At 35.9% G+C, this 19,987-nt stretch overlaps 1 protein-coding gene across 1 annotated transcript; it reads left to right on the top strand.

The window, feature by feature from the left end:
* The first annotated feature begins 10,819 nt into the window (after positions 1-10,819).
* On the top strand, positions 10,820-11,758 carry LOC126075528 (olfactory receptor 6C3-like). The gene has a single exon (XM_049883370.1). The coding sequence runs from the start codon at positions 10,820-10,822 to the stop codon at positions 11,756-11,758; it is 939 nt and encodes a 312-aa protein (XP_049739327.1).
* The last annotated feature ends 8,229 nt before the right edge of the window (positions 11,759-19,987 follow it).

Here is a 19,987-nt window from a genome sequence, read left to right as displayed (position 1 = left end):
TCTGAAAAAAAATCAGATAAAAGAATTAAAAAAAATGAAGAAAACCTAAGAATCATGTGGGACTCTATCAAGAAGGATAACCTGCGGATGATTGGAGTCTCAGAACAGGGAGGGGGGACAGAAAACACAGAGAAAATAGTTGAAGAACTCCTGACACAAAACTTCCCTGACATCATGAAAGAAGAAAGGATATCTATCCAAGATGCTCATCGAACCCCATTTAAGATTGATCCAAAAAGAAAAACACCAAGACATATTATCATCAAACTCACCAGAACCAAAGATAAAGAGAAAATTTTAAAAGCAGCCAGGGAGAAAAGAAAGGTTTCCTTCAAGGGAGAATCAATGAGAATAAGTTCTGACTACTCAGCAGAAACCATGCAGGCAAGAAGGGAATGGGACGACATATACAGAACACCAAAGGAGAAAAACTGCCAGCCAAGGATCATATATCCAGCAAAACTCTCTCTGAAATATGAAGGCGAAATTAAGATATTTACAGACAAACACAAGTTTAGAGAATTTGCAAAAACCAAACCAAAGCTACAAGAAATACTAAAGGATATTGTTTGGTCAGAGAACCAATAACATCAGACATCAGCACAACACAAGGTCACAAAACAGAACGTCCTGATATCAACTCAAATAGGGAAATCACAAAAACAAACAAATTAAGATTAATTAAAAAAAAAAATACACATAACAGGGAATCATGGAAGTCAACAGGTAAAAGATCACAATAATCAAAAAGAGGGACTAAATACAGGAGGCATTGAACTGCCAGATGGAGAGTGATACAAGGCGATATAGGACAATACAAGTTAGGTTTTTACTTAGAAAAATAGGGGTAAAGAATAAGGTAACCACAAAAAGGTATAACAACTCTATAACTCAAGACAAAAGCCAAGAAAACCGTAACGACTCAACTAACATAAAGTCAAACACTATGAAAATGAGGATCTCACAATTTACTAAGAAAAACGTCTCAGCACAAAAAAGTATGTGGAAAAATGAAATTGCCAACAACACACATAAAAAGGCATCAAAATGACAGCACTAAAAACTTATTTATCTATAATTACCCTGAATGTAAATGGACTAAATGCACCAATAAAGAGACAGAGAGTCTCAGACTGGATAAAGAAGCACGATCCATCTATATGCTGCCTACAAGAGACACACCTTAGACTTAGAGACATAAACAAACTAAAACTCAAAGGATGGAAAAAAGTATATCAAGCAAACAATAAGCAAAAAAGAAGAGGAGTAGCAATATTAATTTCTGACAAAATAGACTTTAGACTTAAATCCACCACAAAGGATAAAGAAGGACACTATATAATGATAAAAGGGACAATTGATCAGGAAGACATAACCATATTAAATATTTATGCACCTAATGACAGGGCTGCAAGGTACAGAAATCAAATTTTAACAGAATTGAAAAGTGAGATAGACACCTCCACAATTATAGTAGGAGACTTCAACACACCACTTTCGGAGAACGACAGGACATCCAGTAAGAAGCTCAATAGAGACACAGAAGACCTACTTACAACAATCAACCAACTTGACCTCATTGACTTATACAGAACTCTCCACCCAACTGCTGCAAAGTATACTTTTTTTTCTAGTGCACATGGAACATTCTCTAGAATAGACCACATATTAGGTCATAAAACAAGCCTTTGCAGCGTCCAAAACATCGAAATATTACAAAGCATCTTCTCAGACCACAAGGCAATAAAACTAGAGATCAATAACAGAAAAACTAGGGAAAAGAAATCAAATACTCGGAAACTGAACAATACCCTCCTGAAAAAAGACTGGGTTATAGAAGACATCAAGGAGGGAATAAGGAAATTCATAGTATGCAATGAGAATGAAAATACTTCCTATCAAAACCTCTGGGACACAGCAAAAGCAGTGCTCACAGGCCGATTTATATGGATAAATGCACACATACAAAAAGAAGAAAGAGCCAAAATCAGAGAACTGTCCCGACAACTTGAACAAATAGAAACTGAGCAACAAAAGAATCCATCAGGCACCAGAAGAAAACAAATAATAAAAATTAGAGCTGAACTAAATGAATTAGAGAACAGAAAAACAACTGAAAGAATTAACAAAGCCAAAAGCTGGTTCTTTGAAAAAATTAACAAAATTGATAAACCATTGGCTAGACTGACTAAAGAAATACAGGAAAGGAAACAAATAACCCGAATAAGAAATGAGAAGGACCACATCACAACAGAACCAAATGAAATTAAAAGAATCATTTCAGATTATTATGAAAAATTGTACTCTAACAAATTTGAAAACCTAGAAGAAATGGATGAATTCCTGGAAAAACACTACCTACATAAACTAACACATTCAGAAGTAGAACAACTAAATAGACCCATAACAAAAAAAGAGATTGAAACGGTAATCAAAAAACTCCCAACAAAAAAAAGCCCTGGCCCAGACGGCTTCACTGCAGAGTTCTACCAAACTTTCAGAGAAGAGTTAACACCACTACCTCTGAAGGTATTCCAAAGCATAGAAGATGACGGAATACTACCCAACTCATTCTATGAAGCCACCATCTCCCTGATACCAAAACCAGGTAAAGACATTACAAAAAAAGAAAATTATTGACCTATATCCCTCATGAACATAGATGCAAAAATCCTCAACAAAATTCTAGCCAATAGAATCCAACAACACATCAAAAAAATAAGTTACCCTGATCGAGTGGGATTTATACCAGGTATGCAAGCCTGGTTTAATATCAGAAAAACCATTAATGTAATCCACCACATAAATAAAACAAAAGGCAAAAACCACATGATCTTATCAATTGATGCAGAAAAGGCATTTGACAAAGTCCAACACCCATTTATGATAAAAACTCTGACCAAAATAGGAATTGAAGGAAAATTCCTCAACATAATAAAGGGCGTCTATGCAAAGCCAACAGCCAATATCACTCTAAATGGAGAGAACCTGAAAGCATTTCCCTTGAGAACGGGAACCAGACAAGGATGCCCTTTATCACCGCTCTTATTCAACATCGTACTTGAAGTCCTAGCCAGGGCAATTAGGCTAGACAAAGAAATAAGAGGTATCCGGATTGGCAAGGAAGAAGTAAAGTTATCACTATTTGCAGATGACATGATTATATACACAGAAAACCCTAAGGAATCCTCCAGAAAACTACTGAAACTAATAGAAGAGTTTGGCAGAGTCTCAGGTTATAAAATAAACATACAAAAATCACTTGGATTCCTCTACATCAACAAAAAGAACACCGAAGAGGAAATCACCAAATCAATACCATTCACAGTAGCCCCCAAGAAGATAAGATACTTAGGAATAAATCTTACCAAGGATGTAAAAGACCTATACAAAGAAAACTACAAAGCTCTACTACAAGAAATTCAAAAGGACCTACTTAAGTGGAAAAACATACCTTGCTCATGGATAGGAAGACTTAACATAGTAAAAATGTCTATTCTACCAAAAGCCATCTATACATTTAACGCACTTCCGATCCAAATTCCAATGTCATATTTTAAGGGGATAGAGAAACAAATCACCAATTTCATATGGAAGGGAAAGAAGCCCCGGATAAGCAAAGCACTACTGAAAAAGAAGAAGAAAGTGGGAGGCCTCACTCTACCTGACTTCAGAACCTATTACACAGCCACAGTAGTCAAAACAGCCTGGTACTGGTACAACAACAGGCACATAGACCAATGGAACAGAATTGAGAACCCAGACATAGATCCATCCACGTATGAGCAGCTGATATTTGACAAAGGACCAGTGTCAATTAATTGGGGAAAAGATAGCCTTTTTAACAAATGGTGCTGGCATAACTGGATATCCATTTGCAAAAAAATGAAACAGGACCCATACCTCACACCATGCACAAAAACTAATTCCAAGTGGATCAGAGACCTAAATATAAAGACTAAAATGATAAAGATCATGGAAGAAAAAATTGGGACAACCCTAGGAGCCCTAATACAAGGTATAAACAGAATACAAAATATTACCAAAAATGATGAAGAGAAACCCGATAAATGGGAGCTCCTAAAAATCAAACACCTATGCTCATCTAAAGACTTCTCCAAAAGAGTAAAAAGACCACCTACAGATTGGGAAAGAATTTTCAGCTATGACATCTCCGACCAGCGCCTGATCTCTAAAATCTACATGATTCTGTCAAAACTCAACCACAAAAAGACAAACAACCCAATCAAGAAGTGGGCAAAGGATATGAACACACATTTCACTAAAGAAGATATTCAGGCAGCCAACAGATACATGAGAAAATGCTCTCGATCATTAGCCACAAGAGAAATGCAAATTAAAACTACGATGAGATTCCATCTCACACCAGCAAGGCTGGCATTAATCCAAAAAACACAAAATAACAAGTGTTGGAGAGGCTGCGGAGAGATTGGAACTCTCATACACTGCTGGTGGGAATGTAAAATGGTACAACCACTTTGGAAATCTATCTGGCGTTATCTTAAACAATTAGAAATAGAACTACCATACAACCCAGAAATCCCACTCCTGGGAATATACCCTAGAGATACAAGAGCCTTCATACAAACAGATAGATGCACACCCATGTTTATTGCAGCTCTGTTTACAATAGCAAAAAGTTGGAAGCAACCAAGGTGTCCATCAACGGATGAATGGGTAAATAAATTGTGGTATATTCACACAATGGAATACTACGCATCAATAAAGAACAGTGACGAATCTCTGAAACATTTCATAACATGGAGGAACCTGGAAGGCATTATGCTGAGCGAAATGAGTCAGAGGCAAAAGGACAAATATTGTATAAGACCACTATTATAAGATCTTGAGAAATAGTAAACCTGAGAAGAACACATACTTTTATGGTTACGAGGGGGGGAGAGAGGGAGGGTGGGAGAGGGTTTTTTTTATTGATTAATCAGTAGATAAGAACTGCTTTAGGTGAAGGGAAAGACAGCACTCAATACATGGAAGGTCAGCTCAATTGGACTGGACCAAAAGCAGAGAAGTTTCCGGGATAAAATGAATGCTTCAACGGTCAGCGGAGCAAGCGCGGGGGTCTGGGGAAGTCTGGGGAACATGGTTTGCGGGGACTTCTAAGTCAATTGGCAAAATAATTCTATTATGAAATCATTCTGCATCCCACCTTGAAATGTGGCGTCTGGGGTCTTAAATTCTAACAAGCGGCCATCTAAGATGCAGCAATTGGTCTCAACCCACCTGGAGCAAAGGAAAATGAAGAACACCAAGGCCACACGACAACTAAGAGCCCAAGAGACAGAAAGGGCCACATGAACCAGAGACCTACATCATCCTGAGACCAGAAGAACTAGGTGGTGCCCGGCCACAATCGATGACTGCCCTGACAGGGAGCACAGCAGAGGACCCCTGAGGGAGCAGGAGATCAGTGGGATGCAGACCCCAAATTCTCATAAAAAGACCAAACTTAATGGTCTGACTGAGACTAGAGGAATCCCGGCGGCCATGCTCCCCAGACCTTCTGTTGGCACAGGACAGGAACCATTCCCGAAGACAACTCATCAGACATGAAAGGGACTGGTCAGCGGGTGGGAGAGAGACGCTGATGAAGAGTGAGCTAATGATATCAGGTGGACACTTGAGATTGTGTTGGCAACTCTTGTCTGGAGGGGGGATGGGAGGATAGAGAGAGAGGGAAGCTGGCAAAATTGTCAAGAAAGGAGAGACTGAAAGGGCTGACTCAAGAGGGGGAGAGCAAGTGGGAGCAGGGAGTGAGATGTATGTAAACTTATATGTGACAGACTGATTGGATTTGTAAATGTTCACTTGAAGCTTAATAAAAGTTATTAAAAAAGAAAACGATATGGAAGAGACAATGATTTCACTATTACAGATGCTAATTTTTATGATTATTTGATAAAAGCTGTGGTGAAACAGTTTTGCAAATTAGAAAGCATTAAACAAATATTTTTCTATTTTTATAATTAAATTTAAACATTTCATTATTACTTTCCATGACTTTACGTGTTGTGAAGATAAATATGGATATGAATACAAATTATTTTGTGTAAGAGGAATCTGTGTAAAACATAAAATTTATTCATTCACCAGATTTTTATTTGGAGCCCTGGTGGTGCTTGGTTAAGAGCTACAGTGAGCTACAACTGCTAACCAAGAGGTTGGCAGTTCGAATCCAGCAGCCCCTCCTTGGAAACCCTATGGGGATGTTCTACTCTCTCCTATAGGGTTGTTTTGAGTCAGAATTGACCCGTTGGCAACGGGCTTGGTATTTGGTTTTTATTTATCATGCTCCAGCAGTATCTTAGGTGCCTGAGATAAATATGAACAGACAAAATTCCTGACCTGTCGTGTGGAGGGAAGAGATCACATGCAGTGACCAAATGATACATGATCTTTAAAAAAATAAAATATTAGTAGGATATGGGGCAGAGAGAGTGCCAGGGGAGAGGTGCCAATATGATTTATTATTTCCAATTGAATGGCCAAGGAAAGCCTTACTGATGAGTGGCCTTTGAATGGGGACCTAAGGGAAGAGAAGGTGTAATGTATGTAGATACCTGGCGAGTGAATGTTACATTAACAGCTAAAATCAAGTAACGAGTCTCTGACTCAGGAGTGCTCTTGATGTTTCCCAGGAACAGCAAGGACCAGTGTGGTTGGAGAGGAATGAATGAAGAAAGAGTGCAGGCTACTAAACGAGAGGTAATGGGAATCCAAGAGTATGTATACCCTTGTGGACCTTTGTAATCACTTCATATTTCAGTCAGTGTGAGATGGTAAGCTATTGGAGGATTCAAACACAGATGTATTATGTTCCAACTTGATATTTTAGCAGAATTACTCTGGCTGTCGTATATACAGGAGTCCCTGGGTGGCACAAATGGTTATGCGCTTAGGTACTAGCTGGATGTTTGAATCCATCCAGAGGCATCTTAGAAAAAGTCCCTGAGATCTACTTCCAAAAAGTATCTCTGTGTTACTTTGGGTTGCCATGACTAAGAATTGACTGAATAGCAATTGGTAACTGGCTCTATATATATATTGGTGTTGTTGTTGGCTGCTGTCAAGTCAATTCCGACTCATAAACACTATGTGACAGAGTAGAACAACCTCATAAAGTTTCCTAGGTTGTATTCTTTATGGGAGTAGATTGCCAATTCCTTTGTCCTGTAGACCCATTGGTGGGTTCAGGCAGCCTACCTTTTCGCTATTAGCAGAGGGATGTATATCTACATTTCTGTACCTCTGTATCTGTATCTCTCTCCCTCTATTTTTTTCTTTCTTTCTTTCTTTCTTTCTTTCTTTCTTTCTTTCTTTCTTTCTTTCTTTCTTTCTTTCTTTCTTTCTTTCTTTCTTTCTTTCTTTCTTTCTTTCTTTCTTTCTTTCTTTCTTTCTTTCTTTCTTTCTTTCTTTCTTTCTTTCTTTCTTTCTTTCTTTCTTTCTTTCTTTCTTCTCTTTCTTTCTCTTCTTTCTTTCTTTCTTTCTTTCTTTCTTTCTTTCTTTTCTTTCTTTCTTTCTTTCTTTCTTTCTTTCTTTCTTTCTTTCTTTCTTTCTTTCTCTCTCTCTCTCTCTCTCTCTCTCTCTCTCTCTCTCTCTCTCTCTCTCTCTCTCTCTCTCTCTCGCTCTCTCTCTCTCTCTCCTCTCTTTCTTTCTTTCTTTCTTTTTCTTTCTTTCTTTCTCTCTCTCTTTCTCTCTCTCTCTCTCTTTCTTTCCATCTTTCCCTCCCTCCCTCCCTCCCTCCCTCCCTCCCTCCCTCCCTCCCTCTCTTCCTTCCTTCCTTCCTTCCTTCCTTCCTTCCTTCCTTCCTTCCTTCCTTCCTTCCTTCCTTCCTTCCTTCCTTCCTTCCTTCCTTCCTTCCTTCCTTCCTTCCTCTCTCTCTTTCTTTCTTATCATCTATCTGTCTGTCTGGTCTGTCTCTCTGTCTATCATCTATCTATCTTTCTTTCTTTCTATCATCTATCTATCTATCATCTATCTATCCTCTATCAATTTGTCATCTATCTATCCTTATATCTATCTATCATCTTATCTGTCTGTATTACAGAGTAAAACCTGTGTTGCAGAGTAGAACTGTGCTCCATAGTGTTTTCAATGGCTGTGACTTTTTAGAAGTCAAATCTGGCCTTTTTCCAAGGCAAATCTGGGCAGGTTTCAACTACCAACCATTCGATTAGTAGCTGAGCGTAAACCATTTGTGTCACCCATGCACACACACAAACATATACACACACATAGAGAGAAAGAAATACTGATACATAATGAGAACATAAAAGACAGAATTGCTGTGAGATACACATCTGCACACACATAAATAATTACTATACAAATGCCACTATTCAAGGTACTGTGTGGTGTATGGTTAAGATTCCATGTAGTTCCTTTATATGCTATCCATTTGTACTACAAATCCAAAACAGTTTTCTGTCATCTCATGGTGCTATAGTAGAAAAGTTTCCTCTCTGGTGTTGCCAAAATACAAAGACTATAAGCACACTAACTTCCTGAGGATAAGTTCAGAATTTCAGGGGGGAAAAATATATATGCGGACTTTGCATACAATGATAAAACACCAAATTCTAGACCCAACTATCACATACTCCATATCACGTGGTTTTTACAATTGTCTCATTTACTTCAATAATCGTGGTTTCTTATCAATATTATAACAAACGAAAAGACAAATGTCTATGATTCATCTTTCAGTGACGATTCTCCTTGGCACTCTTTGTTTTCTTAATGAATTCCCCTGAGCTGACAAAAAGATGCAGATAAAATAAGTCCAGTTACATATGTATGGCATACACAGACAGGAACATTCCTTAATTTATATTTCTCAAAGCAACACTCTCTGAAGCCTAAGGAAAATATTAGTAAGATTTTATAGATACATAATCATAAGATTAAATATTCATTTAAAATGCTTGCATAAATAGAATAAGTTTTAGTAAAGAAGTTCTTATGTATTATATGAAAAGATGCAGATAGGAGAGTGCTTTAATAATCCATCCATGCATAAGTGTGTGTGTGCAAGGAGATTAGGTGAGGGGAAAAAAAAAACTGGAATGAGTTGTATCATACTAAAGTGTTTCAACTATTTTGTTATACCAAGAATGCAGGATAGTATAGGTTAGATATTACTAGTCTAGAACTAGTATCTCTAAGAACAATTAAAAAATTAAGTCATCACTTTTGTTTTGAGAGTGTAATAGGGACTAATCAATGGTAACTCACTTTAATAGTTCTGAAATAATAAGAATATTTCAGCAAACCAGCCAGTGGAATTTCACACTAAATCATCAAGAAGAAGCAAGAAGTAAGTAAATGTACTATTCTTCATTGTGATATCTATCATTCCATTTTATTTAAACATTATAAAATATTATGTGGACCTGTGGCTGTGGACTTACAACCCTTATAATATTGAAGATGAGATCATTATTTATTGCTGACATGACCATTGAGTTCCAACAGAGGAACACAGCAATAGGTCTTGTATTGTTCATTTATGCTTTTCTAAGTTTAAATGCAATGTGATGGAAATAGGAATATAAAAAGGCATTCCCTAACTGAAAGACTATCTTCTTCCTAAAACCAAAAAAAACCTGTTGCCGTCCAGTCCAACTCAGCAACTCTATAGGACAGAGTAGCACTGCTCCGTAGTGTTTCCCAGGAGCACCTGGTGGATTCGAACTGCCAACCTTCTGGTTAGCAGCCGAGCTCATAACCATTGTGCCACCAGGGTTTTGGCCAATTACTTGTTCGTTTCCTATAAAAATATTATAAAACTCTGTATTGTGCATTGTAAGAGGTAAATGTTTTCTAGGCAATGATACATTTCAATGACAGAAGTTTCCTTGCTTTGCCCACCTGGCCTATTTATCAGAAAAGGAAAATAAAATGGGGGCAGAGGGAGTATGATAACATCATGTAAACCCTTGCTGTTGTGTGCCATCGAGTTCAGTCTGACTCACAGTGACCCTATGTGGTTCAGAAATGAACCACCCCATTGGGTTTCCTGGGCTGTAATCTTTATAGGAACACATTGCCAGGTCTTCTCTCTCTGAGTGGCTGGTGGATTCCAACAGCCTACGTTTCAGTTAGCAGCCGGACACTTAAACATTGGCCATCAGAGGATCTTAATTAAGTAAAATTTAAGAAAGAATGCAAACACATCCTTCCCAGAGATAAACATGTGTGTTCTAAAGTGAGATGATTACTATGTGACCAGTTGTTTAACCTCGTGCAGGTTTCTAAACTATGTGTGCCTAAGCTTCCCAAAATCCAAAACAAAAAGGCAGTTAGGGCTAAATAATATCTATAAAAAAATAGCCCTTCAAAATCTATATTTAGATTTTACTACAGCCCAAACTGATTTTTATAATACTGCATAAAGGGAAAAAAATCACCATGTTTTCATATGTTTTATAAAAGAGCTAAATATTTTAAGAATAATTAGAAGCTTAGTTTTAAAGAAACATTAAGGAAATAGCTTATGTTTAAATGTTAATGCCAGAATATTTATCTATATGGTCTGTAAGAGTGTATTTTCAAGGAAGAGAGGTTAATATTTATCATGAAATAGTGTTTGCTACTTGAACGATAGGTTAAATGGAAAATGGAGAGGGCTGCTGTACAGAAACATGTGTTTTCTGATTTTATAGATTATTCATCCTTAAAAATATTTTTTTAAAAAAAGTGTACCTAACCTCCATGTTGTTTTAACATTTTTATGTTTCTATAAACTTAAAGGGAAAAAGAAAACAGAAAGAGATCAGCAATGAGAAACCGAACCGTACCCACAGAATTCATTCTTCTAGGACTATCAGATGACCCAGGGCTTCAGATGGTGATTTTTCTCTTTTTAATTATCACATATATATTAAGTGTCACTGGGAATTTGACCATCATCACTCTCACCTTGGTGGACGCTCATCTACAGAGCCCTATGTATTTCTTCCTTAGGAACTTCTCTGTATTAGAAATATCCTTTACGACTGTCTGTATCCCTAGATTCCTGGGCACAATTATTACTAGAGACAAGACTATTTCATACAATAATTGTACAGCTCAGTTGTTTTTCTTCATTTTCATGGGTATAACTGAATTTTACCTTCTTACGGCCATGTCCTATGATCGCTATGTTGCCATCTGCAAACCCCTGCATTACACTACCATCATGAACAACAGAGTCTGTATGCTCCTTGTCTTTTGTGCTTGGCTGACAGGATTTTTAAATATCTTCCCACCAGTTATTCTTTTTCTCCAGCTGGATTACTGTGGCTCTAATGTCATTGATCATTTTGCTTGTGACTATTTTCCCCTCTTGCAATTATCCTGCTCAGACACATGGCTCCTAGAAGTGATTGGTTTTTACTCTGCAATAGTGATTCTACTTTTCACTTTGGCATTAATAATCCTGTCATACGTCTTCATCATTAGGACAATTCTGAAACTCCCTTCTGCCAGTCAGAGAAAAAAAGCTTTCTCCACTTGTTCTTCACACATGATTGTCATTTCCATCTCTTACGGAAGCTGTATCTTCATGTATGCCAACCCTTCAGCAAAAGAAAAGGCATCATTGACCAAAGGAGTGGCTATTCTCAATACTTCTGTTGCTCCTATGATGAATCCATTCATATACACTCTCAGGAACCAGCAAGTGAAGCAAGCCTTTAAGGGCACGATCCAAAAGATTATATTTTTCACTGGTAAATGAAAGTATTATTAGTGTTAAAAGAATAAAGTTATTGCAGATGCCTTCCATTGTGCATACTCTCTGAAAGCTGTCTCTTCACTATGTATTTTTCCTCATTTCCACATTGAAATTTCCTCTATATTTGCACTCAATAAATTTGATAAAGCTGAAAATTGCTACAAAATTTTATGCAAATATAAATACTTTATTCAGACGATTTGGTTGAAGTAAAATTGATATTTTCATTGTATCTATGCACCTCATTCCTGAAAAGACAAATGACAATAATTCTGGATTATATTAAAGGATAAATGATTTTCTACATTCAATGTAAATGCCTTTTGTGATATAAGGCTGTGATCATCTTTTAAAACTCTTACAAAAAGCCAGTTTGCATTGTTCTTTTATTCTTTTTTCCAGAAGTTCCAATTAGAAGAAAACAGAATAAATTTTAAGTACCTTTGATGCTTTTTTCATCTTTGAGAAGTAAAGGCGATTCTGAATTCATAAGTGGAAAATATTTTAAATGCCAGTTAATATTTATGGTCTCAATTAGAGGTGGTTTCCTTTAAAAGAGACACAGGGCCTTAAGTTTGATGGAAAGAGCGTCAGAAAATATGTGGAATCCTGAACTTCTCATTCTTAGCAGGTAATAGAAATAGCATTTTTAGGAACTTTTGATTCCACCAGAAATTCCTATGGAATTCAATAATCACAATCACAGAAGGGTGGGGAATAAAATGTAGCTTTCTATTTAAAAATTTTATTAAGATCATGAAGTAATGTGTATTCAGATGCTTTATAATATTTATAGTAATAATGGTAATAGTGCAAAGGGGGAGAAGACAGATTAATCTTTTTTTGTTGTTTTTTAGTATTATTCCAGACCTGTCTAATATTTTCTATATATATTAGCTCATTTAATTCTTCCAACAGCTTTATGAGGTACATACAATTATTATTGCCCTTTGGTCAGATATATTTTTCTTTGGGTGAATTAGATAACTTCAAAAATTAAAAGCAGATAGAGTACAGCCAATGTGAAATAAAACAAGCAGAAGTCATGAAAGTATGAAAAACTGGTAAGAATTCAAAATTCTAGAGATCTGGATTTTAATTTGGGGGTCTCAAAATTACTTGATATTTTTGGAGATGGGAAAGTGAAATAACATTTGCTGATATTATTTCACCTGAACGACTCTGAATTAGGCAATTCATGCACTACTCATCTTACAGCCCTTCTCTGAAAGTATTATTAATATTCTTAATTTATAAGTGAAGAAACAGAGTGAAAAAGAGGATGAGAGTTCTTTATGGTCACAGAGATTGTAGCCTTCAGAAATGGGATTTAAATCTATTTCTTTCTGACCCAAAAATGCAGACTCAGAGTTACAGTACTCTCATTTTTACTTGAACAATTTATGAACAAATGTTTATGCTAAATATTATAATAGTTAAAGGGCTTTTTAATCATCATTTCAATTCAGGCTATACTTAATTGTAACAGGCATTGAGGAAACAGTGATGAAAAATGATGACTTTTGCCATAATCAATCTCAATTTCTGGTGAAGATAAAAATTATACAGAATTAAAATTTAACTTGATAAATGAAACCATTAAAGTCTAATCAGCCTATAGACCTGGTACTATTACCTACTGTCAAAGATACAATGTCAGTTTCTCTGCCTTTTCTCCTAGCAAGATTATAGTCGAATTCATAATACTAGCTAAATGTAATTTCATTTTAACTTAAAAGTCATAAGCATATGATAAATCTTGTCTGCTTTCGCTTTCACCTTAGTTTTCACTTATATTATCTTTCTTGGTTATCATCTTGTGTGCTATTTTGAACCTTACTATTTCCTGAGTAAAAAGGATAACTAGAAACATGGCTGTGATGGTCTCCCAGCTGGGACATATCTCTCCAGTAAGACTTCTCTGGCCTCTTTCTGTATTGTGGATCTTGAATTAATCTTCTACTCAGTTTGCCTATGTACTGCTATTATGGATTGAATTGTGTTCCTGAAAATATGTGTTATAAATCCTAACCTTGACGCCTGTGGCTATAATCCCAGTTTGGAATGGATTGTCTTTGTTATGTTAATGAAGTATGATTAGTATAGGGTATGTCTTCGATCAATGTCTTTTGAGATATAAAGAGATTAAACAAGCAAGCCAAAGAAGCAGAGATGGAGGAAGAGAAAGCCAAGCCACATGAAGATCACCTAGGAGCAGAAACTCTACAAAGACCTTCCTACAGAGCAGACAGAGAAAGCCTTTGCCTTGAGCCTGTGCCCTGATTTCAGAGTTCCAGCCTCCTAAACTGTGAGAAGATACACTTATGTTTGTTAATGCCATCCACTTGTGATATTTTATTATGGCAGCACTAGATAACTAAGACAATTATTATATCTACTATTCTCCCAGGTCTATTTCAAAGAAGCTGTATCAAAGACCACACCTTAGATTTCTAAGAAATGTCAGACTATTTCAAGTCCTCTGCAATTCCACCCAAGAAACACTGGGATATAATTCCCAAATTAAATCCATGTACAAAACAAACAGAAAAACCAGTAACAATTAATAGGTATTGAATACTGTAAGACATTATCTTGTTAATAATAAAATAAATGATTATACTACAATATTTTTCTTAAATCAATATCCATATGTGAATAATAACAGCTTATTATAAGCAGAATAATAATCTTCCAATATAAGTTTTTTTCTAATTCTAATGTGCTTAGCTATAATTAAATAAATCCTTGCTATCCCCTCTTTGGAAACCCTGGTGGTGTAGTGGTTAAGTGGTATGGTTGCTAACCAAAGGGTCGGCAGTTCTAATCCACCAGGTGCTCCTTGGAAACTCTATGAGGCAGTTCTACTCTGTTCAGCTATAGACTCGACGCCACTAGGTTTTTTTAATGTGGTCCAGGAAATTCTTTCAGACATTATTTATACAAATAATTTTTAAATGCCAACTAAGTAGCAGGCAAGCATTAGCCATTGGTTAACAGACTATGGGATCTATGCCCTATAGGATTTTAGGAAACAGAAAATAAAGGTAGACATTTACATATAGAATTTTTTTTATATATAAAAAAATATGCCAAGGGCTATATCAATAGAAAAAAATGTAGATGCTCACATTTACAGTAATCCAGGAAAGAATCTCAGTAGAAATAATAAACTCAAATGAATATTCTGGGCAAAGGGAAGCATAATTACAATTAGGCAGAGTTGTAAATTGAGGGAAGAAATGTATGTAAATTGTGGTAAATAAGTAGAAAGCATCCAGTAACAATTACTTTGTTTTTATGCTTTCTATGGAAGAGTTGATTTTATTGCTTCAATTTATTATATGAAGCAAAATAATGACCAACTCTCAACTCAATTTTTCTAATGTGGATATTATATCTTATAAACTGTTAAATAAATTTTTACCTATCTCTGTGAGACTTTAAGAATTCTCTTAAGTGGTTACTTTTCTCCTCCTAAAGAGTGAGGCACAAAGATTCACAGAAAATAAGAAATGTATTGTCAGTAAATATCAGAACAGTGATTTTGTTTTGTTTTGTTTTTTATCATAACAGTGATTTAATTATATGATCCCACCAATAAGCCATTGCACTGCCTTCTAAGTACTATGTACAATAATATCAGTAGGAAAATGGTCTTTGTATGGTTTATTACGTAGTATCTTCTTAAACACAACTATAGCCTCCCTGTCTTTTCATCTGTAAATTGGAGATTTTTTTTTTTTAATTTTGATTTTTGATGTGAATAAACTAGATCTCTCCTTTGGATATGTTTAGTCTAGAAATATGCTATATTAATATGAATTACTCATTTAGCATCTTCCAAATCCCTTCAAGTATGTCTATCTATGTGTAGAGACTGCAAAGTCCACATTTTAATTGCCCCTGAGGCTGGGATTCTAAGTGAAATTTTGGTCTGCTATTCAGACGCACTCATAAAAGGTGTAAATTTTAAACATAGTTGAGTGAGGAGCGAAATAAATATTAGCCATATATTTCACAGGTGTCTATCATAGTAGAAACAGATGACCTTCAATCTTATAGCAATAGTACTGGCTTCTTGAGGCGCAGCTCAGATGGAAGTGCAATTTTGTGGTGCGGCTTTGAGAAACATTCTAGAAAACTCTTTGTCACATCTGCTTCTCAGCCCTCCTGGTAATTCTTTAAGCCATTCACAGTATATTAAAAAAAAAAAAGAAATTCTTGGGATTCCTCAAAAAGCTAAATTCAGAACTAACATATAAAAAAAAAAATATAGAATCCAGCAATTCCACTCCTAGTTATATTCTCAAATGACTTGAAAGCAGTGACACATGTACACCAATATTCTTTGCAGCACTATTCACAACAGACAAAGGGGGTTAACCTGTCCATCAACATGAATGGATAAACAAAATGTGTAATATACACACAATGGAATATTGCTCAGCTGTACAGAAATGATGTCCTGATAGATGCTACAACATATTATATACTCTCAGTTACCAACCTCTTGACTACTTTCCCTGAGAGGCCAAAAGCTGATATAGAACAAGTACCTTTGCGATGCACTGTTTTTCACCTAAGGAAGAGAAAAAGCAGTATAGTTGTTCATAGAAATGGGAGATACTGCTATTGAAATGGTTCCTTTAAATCTTGGAATTATGAAGTCATGTGGCAGCATGACTTCCAGAAGAAAGAGGGAAGCATGCCCAAAGTGGTAATAAATATGGTAACAACAGAGATTTATGGTTTTAGGAAATGAATCATCCACCACCCACCTGTCAGCTGTGGTACTGTGGTGGCTTGTGTGTTGTTATGATGCTGGAAGCTATGACACCCATATTTCAAATACCAGTAGGGTCACCCATGGTAGACAGTTTTCAGTGGATCTTCTAGACTAAGAGAGACTAGAGGAAAGGTCTGGTGCTTTACTTAGGAAAATTAACCAGTGAAAACCTTATAGATCACAACAGAACATTGTCTGAATTTCTTACTTTCAATGGGTCATCAAGTGGGATAAATTGCTAGAGAAGGACATCATGTTTGCTAAAAGAGAGGGTCAAAGAGATAGAGAAAATCCTTTAGAGAGATGGGTTGACAGAATTACTGGAGCAATTGACCTGATCTTGTGAATGACAGGACCAGTCAACGTTTCATTCTGTTGTACCATTTGTGAATTACTATTTGCTTTACCTACTTCTAAAATGATGTACATAAGATTTTGAAAAAGGAACTCAGTAAATAGGAAAAGAAGTGTGAAAAAGAAGAATATATCCTTAATGATCTTTCTTACTATGCACTATATCATCCAGAGATCACAGACATAAAAGGGCCTGTGACGATTGATCTCAGTCGTTCTTGAGAAGTGGGGTTACTAATTTAACAATTGAGGGTGTTAGGAAACGTCTAGGTGCTAGGGATTTTCAGAGATTTTGAGTACAACTATATCCTGTGAGATTATATTTCTTTGTAATTCTACCTTTGGCATTTGAAGCCTGGGATTATGTGGCTCTTCTTTAGGAGATTTCTGCCAGGTGCGTAGAACTCTATCTATGACAGTCAATTCTAAAATAATTACTTAAATTGTGTTTTTTCATTTTTACAATCTAATGTAAGTTTCAAATACACATTATGCTACAGGTCAGCTTGTAAATCTGTTTCTATTAATTACTAGAACACCCCTCCCACCCACCACACGTACACACACACACACACACACACTGGTGTGCAAATGCTACTAAGTATGGAGTGAATGTATCAAAATGAGTGCATTTGATAAAAATTCTGGATTCACTAAGCTACCTTGAGTAGATAGGAAGTGTTCTAATGGATTTTTCAGGTGGTTAATAATCTGATCACTCATGGGTAACCTTCAACAAAAGAAGTTAAAATAGCATGAACTCCTTAATATAGTTTTCATTGATGAGATGTGTGTGATGAGATAGATCTGTTAAAATGCATTGATCATGTTAAAGCTATTCAATAACCTCAAAATTATGTTCCCCAAGAGGCCTAAAGTTAAAACACATGCAAGAATCTTAGATATGTATTTTTTTGTTGGTTGTGTGGAAAAAAGACAGTGGAATTGGTGATCAAAGTGGGAGACGCCATTATTGAAATGTCTCCTTAAAACAAGAAAAAAGGAAACGAAGTGATAGTACAATTTCCAGAAGCAAATGGAAGTGTGTCCATAGTAGTAATAAAACATGATAACCCACAGAGAATTAGCTTTGTTGTAGTAAATTAATCTTTAGGACAAATATAAATAGGCAACCCACAGAAGTAATTCTTATACAACAATAATAAATCTAGATCTGAAGAAAGGACATCTGACCTGGTATGAATTATCATGATGACAGTCAGGCTTCCTTCCAACCCAGATAAGAGTCAATTTACAGAGCAAGATCACCTTCTGTGAATAATACCCTAGCTATCATTTAAGAAAATTCCTGCAATTCCACCACATACATATTTTACATCTCATGGTCAATTTGCAACAATAAGTTAGTGATTGAAAATAACTATCTTACAGACTGTTCTGCATTGTATAAGTAGCTACAAGTGAACTACTGAATTATTACACCCCACTGAGGAATGGCCCCACATCATAATGAGGGTGAAGTTGTCTTTTTTGAAGGGAAGGCTGTCCAGATGTAAGATTTTATACTCATTCATGGACATTAGTTAATGGTATGTGTGGCTAGTCACAAGCTTAGAAAGATTGGAGTATCAATAAAGAGATATTTAGGAATTTGGCATGTAAATGAATCCATTTCCATGGATCTACAATATTAAGATATTTGTGACCCAATAACTTTTCAGTAAAACACTAGTCTCAAGTGGAAACATAATATTCAAGTGGATAATGTGACTCATTTAGTGAAGTCATTCATTTTTCCTGAACCATCCACCTCTATATTTGATTAATAAGATCATGAATAATTGAAAAAGATGGCAAAGATTAACTTTATATATGAGTTTACTAGGGGCTATCTGGCTACTAAGATACCTCCCTGTCTAACATGATAATATCCCCCCACCCAAAAAAAAAAAACTTGCCTTGGAGTCAATTCTGACTTATAGTGACCCTAAGGAACAGAGAGGAACTGCCCCACAGGGTTTTGAAGGAGCGGCTGGTGGACTGGATCTATTGACCTTTTGATTAGCAGTCAATAGCAGAGAACAATGCAAAACTTCTCATATAGCTCAACTAGAGAGGTATCTAGTTGGGATACAAATTGAGGGAACAACTAGATACCTGGTATAAAGTATTAATTTTACACATCTTGGTCGCTAGGAGTTGGAAATGACTCAATGGCAATGAGAGTTTTTCCTTAATGGAAGTACAAACTATTTGTACTCACTGGAATACTTATTCTGAACATGCATTTACTGTACTTCCCAGAACGCTTTTGTTAGCAATGACATCTGTAGATTATTACTATTGCTTTATCCACTGTCACTGTCAAAACGACCTAAATAAAATTGATCCGGAAAAAGGAATTCACTTTACAATAAAAAAAAGTGAGACATTATCTTGTATCCATGTTGGTTTGTCTTACTATGTACTATATCATCCAGAAATAATAGAGGCAAAAGTGGCTTATTCATGAGAAATATGGTTACTGATTCAAAAAGTGGAGCTGGTAGGAAATGTGTAGGTGCTAGGGATTCTCAGGGATCTTTCTAATACCACCATATATATTGCTAAATTGTAATGGGAGAAATGGCAAGCATACATGTAATTAAGAACATCTGATACCTCTGAATGAGGCAACAGTTACCCTACCACCAACCAAGGACAGTACTGGCTAAGTGGGGAAAAAGGTAGTAAAGAAAGGAATTTATAAATATAAACTAGAACCTCATAACAACAATAGAAGTGAAGATTTGAAGAATATATGAACTCTTAAGTCACAGATATTATTTGATTATTTAATGTTAAATATATATGTATTAATATTATATATTTTGTTAATATTATGCTTATATCTGTTGGCATAAAGATTATTTAAAAACGTAAAATTACTCAAACTGTAAAACCCTTCAATTCCAAGAGGTCCTTGCCCCATTTAAAACTAACTAATCTCTACTCAAGGATCTCTGGTGGCACATGGTTAAGCACTCAGCTGGTAACTGAAAGATAAGTGATTCAAGCCCACCAGCTATCCCATGGGAAAAAGATGTGCTTAGTTTGCTTCTGTAAAGACTACAACCTTGGAGACCCTA

This window comes from Elephas maximus, chromosome 4 (genome assembly GCF_024166365.1).
Source record: "Elephas maximus indicus isolate mEleMax1 chromosome 4, mEleMax1 primary haplotype, whole genome shotgun sequence".
Taxonomy (NCBI): Eukaryota; Metazoa; Chordata; class Mammalia; order Proboscidea; family Elephantidae; genus Elephas; species Elephas maximus.
Note: the sequence above shows the minus strand (reverse complement) of the source record. Positions and strands in the feature narration are given on the sequence as shown.